This window comes from Henningerozyma blattae, chromosome 2, assembly GCF_000315915.1.
Source record: "Henningerozyma blattae CBS 6284 chromosome 2, complete genome".
Taxonomy (NCBI): Eukaryota; Fungi; Ascomycota; class Saccharomycetes; order Saccharomycetales; family Saccharomycetaceae; genus Henningerozyma; species Henningerozyma blattae.
The window spans coordinates 1,649,468-1,669,158 of record NC_020186.1 but is presented as its reverse complement, the minus strand read 5'-3'; the positions used below and the strand labels follow the sequence as shown (position 1 = coordinate 1,669,158).

At 28.8% G+C, this 19,691-nt stretch overlaps 5 protein-coding genes and 1 non-coding gene across 6 annotated transcripts; 1 reads left to right on the top strand and 5 right to left on the bottom strand.

Moving 5' to 3' along the window:
- Nucleotides 1-3,086: 3,086 nt before the first annotated feature.
- EAR1 (Ear1p) lies at nt 3,087-5,417 on the bottom strand (the record flags this gene model as incomplete). The annotated part of the gene is made up of 1 exon (XM_004178994.1): nt 3,087-5,417. The coding sequence occupies one exon, from the start codon at nt 5,415-5,417 to the stop codon at nt 3,087-3,089; it is 2,331 nt and encodes a 776-aa protein (XP_004179042.1).
- An 887-nt stretch (nt 5,418-6,304) lies between these two features.
- Nucleotides 6,305-9,199, bottom strand: HUL5 (ubiquitin-ubiquitin ligase HUL5; the record flags this gene model as incomplete). The annotated part of the gene is made up of 1 exon (XM_004178993.1): nt 6,305-9,199. The coding sequence occupies one exon, from the start codon at nt 9,197-9,199 to the stop codon at nt 6,305-6,307; it is 2,895 nt and encodes a 964-aa protein (XP_004179041.1).
- Nucleotides 9,200-9,819: 620 nt separating this feature from the next.
- TIP20 (Tip20p) lies at nt 9,820-11,997 on the bottom strand (the record flags this gene model as incomplete). The annotated part of the gene is made up of 1 exon (XM_004178992.1): nt 9,820-11,997. The coding sequence occupies one exon, from the start codon at nt 11,995-11,997 to the stop codon at nt 9,820-9,822; it is 2,178 nt and encodes a 725-aa protein (XP_004179040.1).
- Nucleotides 11,998-12,641: 644 nt separating this feature from the next.
- CEP3 (Cep3p) lies at nt 12,642-14,057 on the top strand (the record flags this gene model as incomplete). Its single annotated transcript, XM_004178991.1, has 1 exon — nt 12,642-14,057. One exon carries the CDS (start codon nt 12,642-12,644, stop codon nt 14,055-14,057), a length of 1,416 nt encoding a protein of 471 aa, XP_004179039.1.
- Nucleotides 14,058-16,087: 2,030 nt separating this feature from the next.
- Nucleotides 16,088-16,159, bottom strand: TBLA0Btrna15E. The gene has a single exon. It is a non-coding gene; the product is annotated as a tRNA-Glu (tRNA).
- A 1,808-nt stretch (nt 16,160-17,967) lies between these two features.
- TBLA0B06990 (ICE2 family protein) lies at nt 17,968-19,578 on the bottom strand (the record flags this gene model as incomplete). Its single annotated transcript, XM_004178990.1, has 1 exon — nt 17,968-19,578. One exon carries the CDS (start codon nt 19,576-19,578, stop codon nt 17,968-17,970), a length of 1,611 nt encoding a protein of 536 aa, XP_004179038.1.
- Between the last annotated feature and the right edge of the window lie 113 nt (nt 19,579-19,691).

The window sequence follows — 19,691 nt, the reverse complement described above, 5'->3', positions numbered from 1 at the left end:
AAAAGAAGGGTTATCTGTGCAGGGTTATTTGAGGAGATATATTTGTAAAGTTGTAAATTTGTAATTTGTGAATTGTGATTTGTGAATTGTGAATTGCGATATATGAAAGGGTGGGTCAAAATGTTCTAAGAATCATTTTTGGAAAATATCAAGATGGAGTGAGACTTAAGGTTTCAAGAACATTAAAATTAAGAGATAATATTACGATTTAATTGATTCTAGAGTTTAGTATCGCCATTTAAAAAAAAAAAAAAAAAAAAAAAAAAATGCCAAAGAAAAAAAACTAGACCAAAAAAATATAACGTTATCAAGTGGGAACTTTTTACAATGTACTAAGTAAGTAAGATACAATAGAAGTAAAATACTACTATTGTCAATAGAGATATTTGCAGATGGTAGTAAGTAGTAAGTTATCTAGTTAAAGGAAATTTTTTTTTTACTATTCTGTTCATAATTATTCTACATACCAACGATTATATGAGGATGATAAAAAGAGGAAATATTTTATGGTGATTAACTGGTGTTTTTTTGGCTTTCATAAATTTAAGATTTCATTTACAAAAGAAATACTTATTAATCTTATTATTAGTCAGTTAGTCGGATACAGAGAAAAACTAGTAATCTAAGATTTTAGTACGGCAGTTTATGTGAGAATTTTAAATACCATAGATAGATAAAAGAATGTTATATTTACAACAAAGAGGTGTTTGTCGACTTCTCAGGGTACCTTGCATAACAGTCGTAGCCCCATATCCTAAAATGTTCTTGTAAATAAGAAAAGACAATTAAAGTATATGATATTGCATTAAGAGAAAAAATAAAAATAAAAATAAAATAAAGTAAAATAAAGTAAAAAATAAAATAGCATAAAAAAAATAGAATAAAATACAAAATAATAATAATTATATTAATAGCAAACAAAAGTATAAGTAAAAAGCCAAAGTGAAAAACCAAATTCCGATTCTGCCTCTTTGGGAAATGTCTAAATTCGGAATAAGATGAGCAAGAGGCAAGTATGATTCCGGAATACGTCTTGTACAATTATTACACAAACACATGTAGAGCGAAAGATAATTAGATTTGACCCAAATAACACACCACTAATCGAGTAAGTACGATAAATAGAATATGTCAAAAACTAGAGTTTAAAGATTGAATTCCATTAATTTCGGTCGGAAAATATGTGGTAAGAGTGGTAAATGGCCCTAGATAAGTCTTAGACAGGCCGGAGACAATCCGTAGACGATTCGTAGACAAGGGGGTGATTGTAATAAATTGAATGAAAAATTTATTAAGTCTAATTTTAATTTTTTTTTTTGTCTTTCTTTTTGGTTTTCTGTTTTAAATGGATGGGTGTATGTAAAGGGTAGCTAGATATTACTGCATACGTTTCACGGTTGTTTGAGGCTTTGGGATTTCCACAAGCAATGCCACTTTGGATATCTTTAACGGTGCTTCTTGTTTCTTGTGAAATAGTGCTTTCATTTCTATGGTGTCGAGGAGAGCAAGAATAAGGATGCGTGACAGATTTGTTCTCCAGGATGTGTTCTTGGGGCGATAAACTTTAAGTAGGAGCCAATAACAGCCACGACTCACTTTGAAAGGCACGGCAAGGTTGTTCTGCCAGATATACGTTAGGTTGTTAGTGCCCATGTAGCAAAAGCAACAAGTAGGAAACAGTATCTGGGTGGAGCAGGTTACGGTAATTCTTTCCATATCTGATAAAGATGAAGAGTGTGAACACTGGGGATAAACAACGTTCTTGTTTCGTGCTTGAATCGTGTTTTTGATCATGATTGAATCGTGTTTTTGATCATGATTGAATCGTGTTTTTGATCATGATTGAATCGTATTTGAGTTGTACGTAGATTGTACAAGGATTGTTGTACGTGGGTTGTATGTAGATTATTCTTAGATTGTACATCTTTGGTTGTGTTTTGCCTGTTTATATTTCAGGAACCGTTGGAACGCCGGTTACATAAGAGGGTTGCTTACTACGATACGAAATGGCCACGAAAGAGTTGTCATCTTTGCCAAACGTCACAAATGCTGTGTGCTACAAGAGACGGTAGTCGATACCACTTCACCCTTCTTTTTAGGTATGTTCCCCTCAAAGAAGTCAACAAAAGTAGATGGAAAAATAAAAAAAAGCCTGCAGGATAAACTAGCAATAGATTAAGAATTACTTGGCCTTAGCATTTCGTAAAGCTGGCCATTTCTACACTCATCAAGAAAATCTTTTTTTTGCTATATGGATACTTCTTCCTGAAATTTTCTATCCTGTTTAAAAATAGCAAAAGCTGCAATACCACCGTATCGTTAGGTAGTATCATTAAATGGCGTAATAGCGTAATGGCGTAATGGCGTAATGGCGTGGCCACAATGATTACCTTCTTTGGGTTATTATGTAACACAGTCCTACAACATTATCAAACTTAAAGGTTAGAGTTTTAAAGTTTGACCTTTTTTTTAAAAATTCAAGTCTCTCTACGTAATAATGTATTGGATTAATTAATACCTTGAGTATTCATTCGACTATCTCCAACGGATTTGTTATGGCAGATGTTGTTTTCCGTCGGATTATTCGGCCTCGGCTTCAATAGGAACTACTAACAGATCCAGTAAATATTGAAATTTCCATCTGAAAAAAAAAAAATATTTGGTAACCACAGTAACATTTTATATTGTTGACTAATCAAAAAAGTATAAAGGTTCGTTTTAGTTCGTTCGATATGCATAGAATATAAATGTTTATAAATAATATATAGTAGTATAAAAATGTATTACCAATCATTGGAATTTCATTGGAATTTTATGTTTTTTTATTGCTTTTTTATTGCTTTTTTTTGCTTTTTTTAAGTGATTTGGAATTTAATAATACTAATAATAAAAAGGGAGACAATGTAAAAGTACGAAGCCGAAATGAATAAATGAATAATAAATGAAAAAAAAGTGAATGAATGAATGAATGAATAAATGAATGAATAAATGAATAGATTAAACTAAGGTTCGTTTGTTTATTTTTGTTGTTAGTTTGCTTGCTTTTCGATGGCAAGTTGTAGAATGTCGTTAATTAAGTAATATGCTCACTGATTTGAAATCAAATGATCGTCCTCCTCATCATTATCATTCTCGTTATCATTATCATTATCTTCTTCTGCTGTATTTTCTAATAAATGTTGTAATTCATTAGTAAATTCATCATCAGAAAAGACGTCATCTGTTAATGCAGTTTGAGATAAGTTATTCGATGTAGGTAATACCATGGGTCTATCTGACACAACAGGTGTGATGGTATTCATGATATCATCCGTGGAACCGTTAGACCGGCCAACGGTTGTATTGGAAAGAATCATATCATTATTATTAGTAGTAGTAGGAGGTTTCTTTAAGAAATGTTTTGTGGTTTTCATTGGAATTGGTCCTTTTTCTAAATCTAAATCGCTATAATTAGGTGGATCATTAGGCATAAATTGTAAATTGTATTGTTCGAATGTATTATGATTCAAAATAGATCCAGATGAAGATGGGTTAGGATATGAATTAAATTCGAATCCCGGTGGAGGTGGTAATAGATCCCCGTTACTATCCACAATATCCAAATTCATCTTTGGTGGGTGGATCTTACTTCTTGTATTTCTCCTATGAGAATTTCTAGCGGTACTATGGCTACCACCTTGTACGGTGGAATTGGCTCTAGAACGTGATGGTCCATGGTTTGTGGAATTAGCTCTAGAACGACGTGCGGTGGAATTGGCTCTTGAACGACGGACATTAGAATTGGCTCTTGAACGGCGTACATTAGAATTGGTTCTTGGGCGAGGATTTGTTAAGACAGTAGTGACATGAAGTTCATTGTTATCATTTTCAACTGAGGCCAATGCGGAATCAAGATTCAAATTATTATTCTTGGTATTACTACCATTTGTATTTGCTAAAACTGTTTGGTCATTGGATGAAGATTCTTGATTAGTAGTATCTATTTGATTCCTATGTGGATGAGCATTGGGTGAAACAATTGAAGATGAACCATCTGATTCATCATAATAATCACTTGCATCGTCATCTTCGTCGTCATCGTCATCAAATTCATCTGATTGTAAAGTATAATCATCATCGTAATCTTCATCATAATCCTCTTCATCGTAATATTCTTCATCATCTTCATATTCATGGGGCACTTCTTCTCCTTGTTGTTGTTCGTCATCTTCTTCTCCCCCTTCATCACCACTTTCCAACAAGGTATCTTGAATATAATCATCATACGATGGAGGAGGTAATTTTTTACCATGTGTCTTACCATACCCCCATTTTTTAACATTAGCTTCAATATAGACAAAACCAATAGTACCAAAATTAACATGAATCTTACAAGGGATATTAGACCCAACGATTGGATACAAATATTTGAACTTCCAATTTTTAATATGGCCACCAATAGGTTTTTCATTCAACTTCTTACCGTTTCTTGTGAAAAAAACAGTACCTGAATGAGACCTATAGCCTATACCAATAATATCACCTTTACTAAATGATGGGAAAATAGAATTCACATCACTTGATAATTTAAATGAATCATTAAATCTTCTTGCACCATTGGAATCATAAGCTATGGAATGATGATGCCTACCTGGTAATCTGAAATAAGGGTATGGGTTTGTGGCTAAACCAAAAGAAATAAGAGAATTTTCAGAAGATGTAAGATCGTTGGGATCCAATTCAAATAGCTTGAATTCCACATAATAAACTCTGTTGATTCTGGGGATTGGTAAATTAGTAGAAATAGAAGCATCATAATTATAGTTCAAGAATGTTAGTTCAGTTTTGTTTTCAACAATAATGGTATCATTTGGTAAGTTGTTATTTAATTTAAATTCCCAAGCTTTAGCACCTTCCTCCTTAATGTACATTTTAGTTTGATCATTAACAATAGGATCTTCAATGGTATTTGAATTGTTATTGTTATGAGAAGAAGAGGATGAAGAGGATGAAGATGAAGGTGACTGTGGTATGATTAAGGGTGGGTTTGTTCTAATAAATTCTTCCCCTTGTTTATAATAAAATTGTTCTTCTGGTGAAAGATCAATTAATTTCTCCTTAACTTGTAATTCATCATCTAAGATATTGGGCCAAATCTCAGAGGGATCTCTCTTCTTATTTTTCCTACTTCTTGAAGAGGAAACAGTATTAATCTTGTGGCTATGAGAATGTGAATGGGTGTTTGGTACCCTAATAGAAACTCTATGAGAATCTGTGTTACGGGACGATGAACCATTATATCTTTCTTCAGCGTTCAAAAGTGATACTCTAATATTATTTCTTTGCCAAATAAATCTATTCAATGTATATCTAGTGATCAAATAAATTCCAATAACTAGAATATAAAGGGCAAACATGCAAAGCACTGAAACGATCATCACTTTTTGATCCAACTCATCACGATCATCACTATTGCCATCTTCATTATCATTATGCCTGGGTAATTAAAAGGTTCGGGGTTCGTCTTAGGGATTGGTTGTCGTTTGGACCAAACTACTACCCAACTAAAATTAAAAATAACCAAATCGCTCCTACGCCAGTACCAAACCGAACGAGTCTTAGTCGTACATTCCGTATCGTAAGATACAAAGTACGGAACTTAAATTATAATTCTTTAAGTTTTAAACTAATAAATAAACTAATAATATATATATATATATATATATATATATGCGTGTGTGTCTATGAGTGTATAGTAATGGATTATGGCTGGTTCTATGCTTATTACTCCTGAACAAATAAAAAATAATAATTTCTAGATATAGGGTAATTTCAATACAACGTCTTTGGTCTAGCCGTATATGTATAATGTTAGTGAATCTATGAAAAATGTTCTTGTAGTATCTTTTCTTAAGTCTAATATAAACAATTATATATGATATATTTTCTTCTTCTTCTTCTTATTTTATATATTCAATTATATATTAATCTGCTACAGCAACGACCTTCTTTTCTTACCGAGCAAATCCCGGATACAATTCCTCTCCTATACTTCTGACCACAGCCCACACTCCTCCGCGCCACGCGGTCTTTCTATTAAAAAAAGGAAACTCTAACTGCCGGATCCGGTAGTCCAGCCACGTGACAAAAATCGTGCCAGCTGCGAAAGAAAAAAAAAAAAAAAAAAAGTAACATGACACAAAATTAGAGGATGACACAAAAGAAATAGTCATCCAGAAAATAGATAGTTATTTAATAATAATAACAATAACAAATAGTCATATCAAAAGAGAAGAGTATATTGCTATATACTACTTTTAGTTTTCTAAGATAGGTCAAACCCAGCACCCGCATTGATTGCATACAATAATTTGGATCGTAGAAGTTCTTTGTTGCGATAATTGGGTAGTTTCAATAGATTGACACATGTAGATGCTGTTGGAAGTAGATTAGTATTATCACCTGCATTATGGATACCAAATTTTGGATTCAAGGATCCAAACCCTTGGAGAGGAGCTCTGGGGATACTTGTGACAAACTTGACGAATTTTAATCGTTCTTTACTATCCATCTCTTCCAACACTTCCCATAGATATTGTATAGTTAGATCCTTTTGATCATATATCCCATAATTGATATTATTTTTCAAATCCATGAGATCAATATCGTTACCGTCACCAGAGATTAATTCTTGTAATTCTATTGAATTGAACATATCCATCCAATGAGGTGCGATGATTACGCTCAGCCCACCATGGAATGCTCTAGTTTGTCTATTCAATTCTTCATTCAACTTTCTATTACAATATTCCATCAAATATCTAATTACATTTCTCTTGTTCACTTTTTCATCTTCGCCGTTTTTCTTGAAACTTAAATCCATAGTCATTAATTCTTCTTCATTCATATGGATCAATTTCATTAGATTCTCATAAATAGTTGGGTCATAATTATTTAAATCATCAATATTTGATTTAAATTGATTTTTATAATTTAATAGTTTTCTTAAGAAAAAAGGGGCAAATTGAACATCGACTAATGTATGTTCATAAAGACATTTACCAATAACTTTTCCTAGAAACCAATAGTATCTCATATCTTCACTTTTGATTCCTTCTACTTTAGGATATATCTCATATTGTTCATTATTTTGGAACAATCTAGAATCACCATTGAAACTTTCAGCACAAAGACTTGTCAAAAATTCTTTGGAAATCCCACCCCCATCAATTCCAACTTCTATCTCATCAAATTCATTTTTAAATTGAACACTCAATTTACCTTTAAATCGTTCACCAATTTTATTAAAGGATTCAAATGCATCTTTTAAAAGATTTTTCCTTGAAATAGTAGCATGTTGTCTCATAGAAATTGAACTACGTGTCCCCGTTAAAAAGCTTGTCAAATTATTAATATTGATACCTCCGTCTTCTTCATCATTAATGCGCAAGCGACTTTTATCCATGGCGATAAATAAATTGAATAATTCGATTCTTTCATGAAAGGGGATGAAAAAGGGTACCTCTATCAATATGCGTAATTTTTTATATTGTTTATTATATGTCTTAAATGATGAAGAATTAGAAAATATGTTTAAAATAACTCTGCTTATGGTTTCTTTATTATAAGATCTATCGTTGCCTTGTTTCATTACAACATCTCCATCATCTTCGTAATCTTCTTCTTCTTCATTTTCATTAATTAATACTCGATATTTATGTTCATATTCGTTCATCTCATTGGATATATTAATCCTTTGGAAATCTTTATCATTAATGCTCCAAAAATCTTTAGTTTCATCGTTAGTTTTTCCATTTCTATTTACTGTTTCATTAATGGTTTGAAACATTCTTGTTCTAGAATCCTTTAAATAAATTTTTTTCAATAAATTTAAACAATCATTATATTGGTTTTCAGTTAATTGATTGGTTTGACCATTCTCCCAAATCGTTCGAAAAATAACATTTTTCAATTCAATAGTAAAATTCTTTAACTCAATTAGAGATATAGTACTAGTTTGATTAGTATCATTATGCATTTGATTTTTTGTATCACCATATAATAATTCATGATCTGTCATTAAAGTTAATTTAAAATCTAATAGTTGAACAAGTAATTGAAATTGATTAGAGTTAACTTCTGTTGTGGTAGGAGTTTTCCCAAATTTACTCATTAGAGAAGATAAAATAAAAGGATTACCCAATAGTGTGATGAGTAATGAATATCGACTATCAATATCTCTATTAAACATTAAAAGTAATAAAAAAATATCATAATTTTGTATATTATTGTTTTGAGATTGAGATATCAAATATATTTGATCAATATAAGTTTTTTGTGATATTATATCAAGAATTGGTTGTAATTCCTTCTGATAATTTTCTGCAATTTCAGGACTAATTTTATCTAAACATTTAGTAATTATCAAAATTAATGTATTATTATTTTCTTTTTCTTCTTCTTCTTCTGCTCCAGATTGAGATATCTGTATTTGTTTAATGGCTACAAGATTATTTAACAATCTAATAATATCAGTAACTTCATATAAGTCTTCATATATTGTTATTGGTATTAAATTTTTTCGTATCAATTCATTTATAACAAATAAATAGTTCATTGGGGTTCGCATTTTACATATATCTTTACAATATAACGAAGTTAAAGTTGATTTATCAAGCGTAATCCATTTTTCAATTATCTTACTAATTTTCTGAGAGATTTTGAAGTTTTCAATTGGAGATTTTTCAAAATAATTATTTATGCCATGTAAAAAATATGATAGGTCGATATGCTGGCTGATATTAATCATATCCAATAAAAGTTCCAGGATTTCAGAATCTTCTGTTAATAACATCATATTACAAATTTGAATATTACTAAATGAATCACCAGTAAGATGTAAGCCATTTTTAGTAAGCTTACATAATTTTAAAAAGGATTCTCTTGCAAAGAATTGTAAAATCGTTCCTCCATAAACTAGAAAAAACCCTTTTGCCTGATGTACTGTTATCTTATTTAATAATAAGTTAACAGTCTTCATTCTTTGCTGATACATACGAATCTTTTTTTGAATTCTTGTAATCATTGTATTCTGCAATTTTTCATTAGCTCTCTTTTCACGCTCTCTTTGAGCATTTTGTAGTAAATCATTTTTAGTGGTTCTGTTCCTATTACCAAGATTGATATTTCTTCTTCTTGTTTGACCAGTAAAATTAAGCATCTCTCATACAATTGAATTTTTTTGTGAAATATGACCTGTTTCTAAAAGGTACCTTTTTTCTCGCAATTTAGATATAAATATATATATATATATATATATCCTGTTTTCTTATGAGAATACTCGAAGATATCAAAAATTTATAATAAAAATAAATTACTCCAAATTTAAGAGTTTTTAATTTTTTATGACATCGTATTTCGACAATAAATAATATATCGAAAGTGTAATCAAATAAAAGGTTTTTCTTGCCTAATTTCAAATTGTCTTGGATAATAAATTTATATATCTATATTCAGTTTTCGGAACCGAAAACTGATTCAACGCCACCGCCCTTACCTAAGAATGTTTCAATTGTAAAGTTTCAAGCTTCAAACGTTTAAATATAGATGAAACATATATAACAAGCCTGCGATCCCTATTTACTAGTTATCAAAAGAAGAAATAGAAGATTATTACACAAATATGTAATATTTCAGTTGTATATTAGTATGAAGTATTTAAACATTTAATGTTATTGATCCTTATTTTTATTTTCTCCTAAAATACATTGTCATATACTAATCTATATAAAATATCTTGGATGGAAGAATCTGTCAAATAGTTCAAATATAAGTCGTTTCTTAAGTCTTCAAAATTACCATTTTTAATATAACTAATGTCCATCCAGTATAGTTCGTTTTTTGATGGGCAAACCTGTAATTAATCAATTTTATTAATTCTTCGAAAACTTGATAGCTGACAAGTTTGGTTGTATCTTTGAACTGTCTGTTTTCATCATCATTATTATTATCATTGCTTAAATCTATAAATGTGGAAACTAACGATTTAAAATCAGAATATAATTGAACAATGCCATTCTTAGTAAACTTATTCAATTTTAATATCGATTCGATGAAGTAGTTCAAAATAATATCTAGTAATTCAGACTTTATTATTAAATTAACATCTGGTAAAATATAATTAGAATTTAATACACTCCATATGTTTCTTAATAATTTAATAGAGTTTAACAACTCAGGTGTAGTTAAATTTTCTTCATTCGAACAATTTCCATCTTCAATGGTTGACCAATAATTCCCTAGTTTAAAATAATTAGTCATAGAATCTTTCAATAATTTTTTAATTCTATTAATGATTATTGGTGTAATATCAACATGAATAGTGATGTGATATTCTTTCAAAATCGATTGTAACAAAGAGTTATATTTTGTATGTTCATTTGTATTAACAAATTCAGTTAATATAACTAAAGTTTCATTATTAGACAAATTTTGAATTAATTTGTAAACTAAGGAAACATTCTGTAACTTAATAATAGTTTGATTTAATTCATCTAATTTTGATCTACTGGTATTCGATGAGTTATTGTTAATTGAACTGATATTAGTAGAACTCTGATGTCTATTTTTTTTTGTTGATGATGAAGTATCAAAGTTTTCATTGGGTAAAAAATCTATTTTTAGTAAAAACTCTAAATATGAGGTAAAAAGGTTCATCAAACAATCGGATACTAATATTAATTTAAATTGTAATAAATTTTTTGAATTTAGATTGAAAAATAAGTCAAATCTCGACATAAATTTATGGATTAGTTTATTAAAATCTTTGGATATTACAATAATTTCACTAAGGTTGCTTTCATCACTGTTATTATGGTTTGGCCTATTTAAAATTGTATTATTAAACTTTATATTAAAATTTTCAATTTCATAATTTAGAAAAATGTTTAACAAGTTTGTTGGTAATAATGATGTCAAAGTTAAATTTTCATTATAATTAAATTTATGGATTAGAAAGTTATCAAAGGAAATAATTTGAAAAATTAAGCTCGATAAAGTTTTTTTATTATCCTTATAAAGAACTAATTTATTTTGAAGAAAATCAATTAAAATCTTTAAGATATTATTAATGAATTCACTATGAATTAAATCCTTGGATATATTGAAACTTGCATTATGGAAAATTCTAATTGCTTTGTAAAGATTTTCGTTTAAATAATTTTTTACAAAGTTGAAATAAGTTTCAATATTGTCTATCGTATTAGTTGTCGAAGTTTGAAAATGATAAATAAATCTAATTTTAAAATTATTTGTTATTGAAGTAGGAAATGAATTTTCATGATTTAAAATGTATAAATTTGATAGTTGGACTAATATATTATGAGCATTGTTAATTCTGTTAATTTGGCTTATATTTTTCATATTAAAATTTGGAGTATCCCATTTAGATGATAATAAATAATCATTAAGCCACGAAGACAACTGTTTCATTAAATTTTCAATTAAATTATTATCGAATTTCAAATAGACGCTTAAGGCTTTTTGATCTTTGTTATTTGGTTCAGTACCTTTGGAGACGGTTAATTTTTTTAAATGGGCACTAATATTAGTTAATTCCTGTAAAGGTAAATCAATTTCATTGAAAAAATCCCTATCATTACTATCAATTAGTTTTATCATCGAACCAATATGTTTACTTGTTTCATCTAATTTAGAGACATTATTGTTGATTTCCTTTTGGATTGTATAGTAATTCTTTAAATCCGTTAAAATTGTTATATTTTGGCCTTTATATTTTTCAATTAGTTGCTCCACAGACTCTAAATCCTTAGAATTATCAATGATATCATTAGCAATTTCTACTTCCTTAGGTATTTGGCTATGCTGCTGCACATTTGATTGGTCATTTAAATTAGTGTTTGACAAAAGTAAGTTTAATTCTGATCTTCTATTTTCAACAGTATCAATTGAAGACTGTATGTTTAATAGGTCAGTAATATCTTTAATTGCAGAAGACATGTAAAGGAAGTAAATACCTAGTTAAATATAATTCAGGTCAAACTATTATCTTGAAGTTATTGCCACTTTGCAAAAATAATCCTTACTTTTCTAAAATTTCGCAATTTAAAATATATATATCTGTATTTTTCTTAATAAACGAAATTTTAAGCGACAAGAAATAATAAGTTTAATACCAAAATATTCGAAAAACTCCATTTAAATAGAAAAGAGTGATGCAATGAGAATGTTTTTATAAACTATTTATAAAAGTATATAACTTATCTAATTGCTATCTAATGCATTTCTAGTAATTAACTAGTAGTAATAAGTTGAAACCATTTAATAATTTTAGATCAAAATAAATCACCTAATATATTTTCATTGCAAGAATTAGCTTGCAAGATCTGCATAATTTACATTATTTAATCTGTTATAATTATTGGTGTCATATTCCTCATCTTTGTATAACTTTATCCATAAATAGTAGAATAAATACGATTGAATTAACGAAAAATCTAAAATACGCCGGGGAAATAGGTGAAGCTATATTTGAATAATTATATTTTAAAGAAACTTACACCTCTGTCTATTTGGGTACGTATGTTTAAAAAAGTATAATATACTATGGTTGAGATAGAATAAAATACAGGTGGATTATCATTATGTCTTTTTTATCAACAGTTAACCAAAATAATAAGGCATGTATAGAATGTGTACGTCAGAAACTACGATGTGATAAACGCGTACCATGCAGTAATTGTATAATGGCAAAGAATCCAGAGAAATGTGCTGTTCCAAATTTAGAAACTGAAAATGCTTCGACTGCTGGAGAAGATTGGTCAAATTATCTTCGCAACTTTGTTTATCCAAAAATTATTGAACCAACAATGGAGAATTCTTCATCACCATTGTCTCTGGATGAAAGACTGATTTTATTGGAAGAAACCTCATTGAAAATATCACCTGATCGAGCCAATGAATTAGTAGATTTTGCCATTGAAAAATTAAGTCCTGAATTATCATCAGTTTTAATACCGTCTCCAAGACATTTGTACAATTTATTAGATTTGTTTTTCAATCATGATGAAGAAGATGATGATACAATTTTACCACAAGATGAATCCCTACTTTGGGCAACATGGGCATTGGCTTTACGATTAGAAGACGATAAAAATACTGAATTATATAAGGATTGTATGGAATGCTCTATCTCAAAATTATATTCTAGTGATGTCTTTATCAATTTAAAACTTCAAACAGTCCAAGTCTCAATTATTTTATCTCTGGCAGGGCTATCCTTATGGAAGCCAATGGCGTATCAATCTCTAATTGCATTATCTATTAAATATTGGGAGCTAGTACAACCGAAAAATGGATCAAAATTAAATAGTATAATCAGAGGGACATATTCTAGTTATAAGCCTCTTTGGAATCAATTAGCCATTCAAACACATTTAATAATTGGACCGACATACAGAATTGCCATTTCCTTGAATGATATTAGTATGACTGACGATGAAGATGAAAGTGAAATTGACATGTATAATTGGCTCCATAGTAAGCTAATCTTTATATTATACCAATTACGTGTCTGGACAGAAACGCCTATTAGTTCACGTATTCGACAGTTGGACGTCTTGTTGACTGAACTAGATTCTATTGAATCGAGTTTTAATAATTGGCAAAAGTTGAACTCAAAAATGGGTATCAGCATTTCTTCTAAATACGAAAAAATTATTATAATCTTACTATTAAATTATACTTATTGGAAGGCTTTTAACCTACATTTTATTCTCTTTGATTCAAAAGAATCAAAGGATAAAATGTTTCATTACACAAATGTACTAATTGAACTATTCTATCTAGTAAAATCTGATGATGAACTAATGTATATTTCCAGGAATAGTTATTTTTTTAAAATCTTTGTTATATTAAATGAATTCTACGGTTTCATAGATGATTTTGATGAGGGCGTAACTATAGAAGAGACTAAAGGTAATAATTATTCTGACAAAAATATTAAAATCGAATTGCAAGGTTTAATACAGGAACTGATCCCGTTATATTATAATAGTTGATAGCAGATCGATAAAAATAGCATTATATAAAATATAAACATTTATTTTATACGAAAAAAAGTACATTAGTAACGAATGCAGAACTATAATCTATAAAAGGGCTATGGAAGAAATATGATAAAAATAATAAAATAATAATAAAATCATCGGTCATCTAATTTTTCACATGCAACTCTCCGAGTGAAACTCCGGGAAATTTAGGGAGGGGACTATTTCTGTTAGATCTGAAACGGCCACTGAGAAGGTCGGCGGCATATTCTCCGAAGAAAAAGCCGTACATAATTATAGAACAATATTTAACAGCTACAGAGAGTAGTATCCAAGAATATAATTAATATTGATATTTTGAGACCTAGCAATTACTGGAATAAAGTACAGTATATCTTATTTTCTGTGAATCTCTCGGTATCAGAAGTTACAAATTACTGCATTTGCAATCACGTAAATACTAATACCTTTATGATATCTTTAATAATTATTCTTCTATTTAGTTCTATCGTTAAACAGTAATTATTATAAGCAGTTCAATATTTTCCTTTTTCATCGACTTTTGAAATTATTTATTTTCTTTCCTTTTAAATATACTCACATTAAAGCATTCTCTATTCGTCTGAAAATTTTGCTTTTAATATTTTAAAATCATGATAAAAAATTCAAGAAAAAACGACGGTAAGTAAGAAGTATATATATTTACGTTCTTCACCTTATTATACCAAGATTGCAGTTTTTCCCCTTCTATTTTTTTCTTCATTACAAGCTTATCGTCATTTGTACAACATTTTGTATACATTACAGCAGAAACTTTTCTAATATATTATATTTATTTGTAACATTGAAATGTATTAATACTGTTAAGGTGACTTCATTGACTTTTATACTTATTTAACTACATAATTTGATATACTTTGTTTATTTTAAAATAAAAGTTTAATAAATGTAAGAAACCCAAACAAAAAGTAAATCACAACATTAGACATAAATATGTCATAACTTAATGGTAAAATGTATTTTTAAGAATTCCCTGATATATTTAAGCAATACATTAATGTGTATAATTACAATGAAAATAAATCACATACTATATATTTTTAAATGGAAGATTTTCAGAATTGTATTTATAAAAATTTAAAACTACTTAAACATTTGTTTTACCAAAATATGTCACGTACTGTTTTCTACTTCGAGTATATCCTCATTTTTTTTACGTCATATTCTTTTTCTCTATCTATTTCCCACTGTTCAATTTTTTAAAATATTTTATATCGAAGTAAAGATAGTCCTGTAGCAAAGTATGATATCAATGAAAAAAATTCCAATTATATTTTTATATTTGAACATAATCAGGCTTAACTTTTTTTCTGAATAACAAGTTGCATAATTAGAATTCTTTCCATGTACTTACATGTGTAGTAGATCTTGACGAGGCATGTGACGGGCAGTTGGTCAGGCCATGTGATCGAGAGGATATAGATAAGATAATATACATGTGAATAAGCTTATTCTAAAAAGTACACGGAAGGAATATATTCAGTAATGAAGACTTAAGAGACAGAGTGTCTGGGAAGCCGGAGGTTACAAGGGATCCAAGGTAATCAGGAGTGGGGCTGTAAGCTCATGACTTAATTAAAGAGAGGGTGGCTTTTAGAAGCTTATCCATAAAAATGGGATGATAGGCAAATGCTTAGGTACCATATTACTATCAACTGCTGTTACAATTTGGCTCGTTAAGAGTTGTCTTTCAGAACGTTGGATTTGATGAGAACGTTATATATATTATTATGTCCGAGAAGCTTGTGTCTGACAAGACATAGGTCTTATATAGGAGGAACAATCTGTGAAGATGGATATTCAGAATGAGTATTCTGTTTAACGAAACAATCCGACTTTAGTGGGATAATTATTATATACCGTAGCAAAATCTACGACAACATGCAACTAACCGTGATGTTAGTTGTATGGGTTCTCATCTCTGCACTAAAAGCACGTGACCAAAATTTCAGAAAATGGAAAAAAATAAAATTTTAGATAAACTCCGAAGCCGGGAGTCGAACCCGGGTCTCCACGGTGAGAACGTGATGTGATAGCCGTTACACTACATCGGATTTGTTGTAATTATGTGTAAACTATACTAAACTAATTCGACATGAAAATATTTTGTGACATGTAGGAATTGTGTAACTTCATTCAATAATGAATAGCATTCAATGATATTCATAAAACGAGATGATAACTGGAAGTAAGGACCAATTAACAATATCTTTAATATTTACCCAGTATCATACAATAGATAATTATCAGTAATTCAGAAATTCATGTACAATTGATGATAGTTTACTTGAGTGTCCTGAAGAGAGTTACATGAAGCTAATTCGGGCTGAGCCAAATTGATCTCTACACCAACAAGCAATAATAGTAATATCACCCTTAATAGATGATTTACTATCTTGTTACACAAATTGTTATTTTTCAAGAGACTACTTTACTAGATGGTAAGAGATTAACTAATATAATACAGATAGATATTAAAGTTTTTTTCTGCTTTAAAAATGAATATTGAATAGTATGGGTGTTTTATAATGCAAAACTCTTCTGCCTTATCAATAAAATCAACATCTATTGCATTTATTGCTTTTTTACTATATCTTTTTTTATTGATGTAATTATAGGTCAGTATAAAATTTTTGTGTTCGGATCATTCTGCATGTAAATTACTCGATGTAAAGCTTGAAATCAACACAAAATTTAATCTCAGGCTCTATTTTCTGAAGTGATGTTTATTCCTTAAGAATATTGTAAATTTAGCCTAAAATTTTATTGATACTATGTTAAAAAACACAGGCTGAATCTATAAGAGATATATATATTATATGTAGGCAAATCACTCATTTTATATCGTCATTAACGCTTGTCATATAGCTATTGAATGTGTCTACAATCTTTCGCTGTTCTGTTAATATTTTCAGTAAAATTTATTTCATATCTAATCAGACCATCAATATAATATTTTAGATTTTCGAGAACTACTTTCTTCTCCTTTAGACCTAGAGTTGAATCTTTTACGATTTCTACATATCTCTCATGATGAATTCTGATCACTGTCTTGATATCCTCCAAAACCTGATTAACAGATGGCGGCACAAATTTTTTTTCCTTTGAAACTTTATCATTTTCTCGAGAAGTGTCCCTAGTTCGATTCCGAATTGGCCTACCATTTTGGCGATTGATATTGGATATGCCAGGCATTGTTTTAGAATGTCTTAAATAATTACGGTTCAATTTTTTAAAGTATAAATTGTAAATAAATTTGTAGGATTTAATCTGATTAAAACCATTCATTTATATATAAAATTATCTTGAATTTTAATAAAACTTATTTATACTTTAATTCATTTCTAGGGGTAATTTTTCTAGTTCTTTCTAATCCTTATTCACTCTTAGCTTATTTTATAACATTGATCGTTAATACAGATGAGTACCGTATACTTCATTGTCCTATCAAAGAATTTTGTCCAAAGTATTTTTAAATAATAAATAAATAATAAATAAATATATATATATATATATATATATATATATTTAACTTAGTTACTTGAACTCATTTCACAGTGGAGTTTTCAAACTCATTGCTGACACAAGAACACATTATTTTCCCTGCAATAATTATTAAGAATTTTTTTTATGTTAAAAAAATTGTTATTAAATATATAATATGAATAAATAGAAGTTACAATCATGCATAGGTATATACTGATCAAAATATATAGCTAGTACACTAGAAAAAAGTTATGAATATCTTCTTAAATGCAAATTTGAAATGAAAAATGGGAAATGAAATAAAAAAGCATAATCTATGTTGAAAATAATTAAGAAAATCTAAAAAATAAGAATTAAACTTCGTTATTAAAAAGATTCATAATCCCATCAATTCACAACCATAAATGAAAATTGTGCAAAATATATTACACCAGTTCCAAAATCCCCAAGAATTCACTATGAATTCTCTATTGGGATATGTATCATCACTACCAACATCCATATTGATAGTGCTCATACGTTGCGAGATAGATTTAGATATGATATCACATCCCCAAATACACAGATCATTTTTAAGTTCACCAGAGTATTGTAATATTAAGTTAGTATACATTGCAATAACAATACAAGGACTAAATAAATAGAATGCTTTCAAAAAATTTCTACTTCTTTTTGTTTCAAGGTGATTTTTTCTTTGAACTGCAGGAATAATTCGTGTTGCAGAGTAAAAAATTAAAACACGGAAGCAAAGATTTATAACGATTGATGGAGATACTGAATCATATGCAAGTTTATAAGTAACTTGAGATAGGTTAGCTAATGATGTCGGTATATTTAAAACAAAATCCTTTAATAACTCGTAGATCGGTGTGGCATATATTAACCAATTTTGATAGATTGATTTAAAGCCAATCAAATGGATGAGATCTGAAGGCTTTGTTATATCTGTCAATGTATAGTTATTAGTACTTCTCTGAATTTCTGCTAGTGTACGATTTTTTGCTGAAGTGTCATTTGATTTGCTAAAGTTTGAATTAAATAAATAGCTTGAGTTGATATTTTTCAGTAAGACATTATTATAGTAAAATAGAATATGTTCTGTAACTGTTATCGAGCCTTGGTGATTTTGCCAAGCTTCTTTAATATTATCTAGTATCTCCGTTGTAGCACTAGTTGATAATTCTGGAGAAATTTCATAGAAACAACGAATAATGTAGCCCAAAAACAATGAACTTTCAATTAATGATCCATTTGTACTAAATATACCAAATATTCCTACCGTTAGTACTAACGACATTGTAACACCTAACAAAGAAGCAGTTTGGATCGATAGTTCCCATACCTGAAATTCATAAATTTTATATAGAAAATGAATTGCAGTAAAAATTACACCAACTGAAATAAGCCAAGTTAGTAATTTAAAGATTTTTTTTTGTTTCTTTAGTAATAACCAACAATAAGTTTCACCAATTGCTTGAATACCCAAAATTGTGAAAAACCCTTCCAATAATGTGAAAAATGGTGTTGAATGAGATAAAAGATAATTCCACGGTTGAACTGCATAATAATAATAATAATAAAATAGCAAATAATGAAAATTTTGAGAAACTGATTTTGATGTATCATTTTTAATATAATATAATAACGAAGGTAATTGATCAGTTTTATTATTCGATAATATCTCATTTAAATTTCCATCTGAAAATATTGTGATAAAAATATATAATAAAGATGCAATTACAATGTGTTGTAAATAATATACTAGAGTAGATAAAAGAATGTAAAAATTATTTAACGTTCTTTTGGCAATTAAATGCATAGTGGTTGAAAGAAAGTATAAATGAAACAAAGTCATCGTGAAAGATAAACCACAATATAAACCACCAATCTTAAAAGCACTGGGTATAGTTATTAGAACTGATATAAGGTAAAAACAACCCCAGAGCATTCTAATACTCTGTTTGACACTTTTCACTACCCAAGGCATTTTGACACCTTTTTTTAATATTTCAATTATTCAATAGTTCAATATAATATTACTTTGATACACTATAAATATGGTTCAGTATAATTAGTATATGTTTTAAAGCTAATAGAATA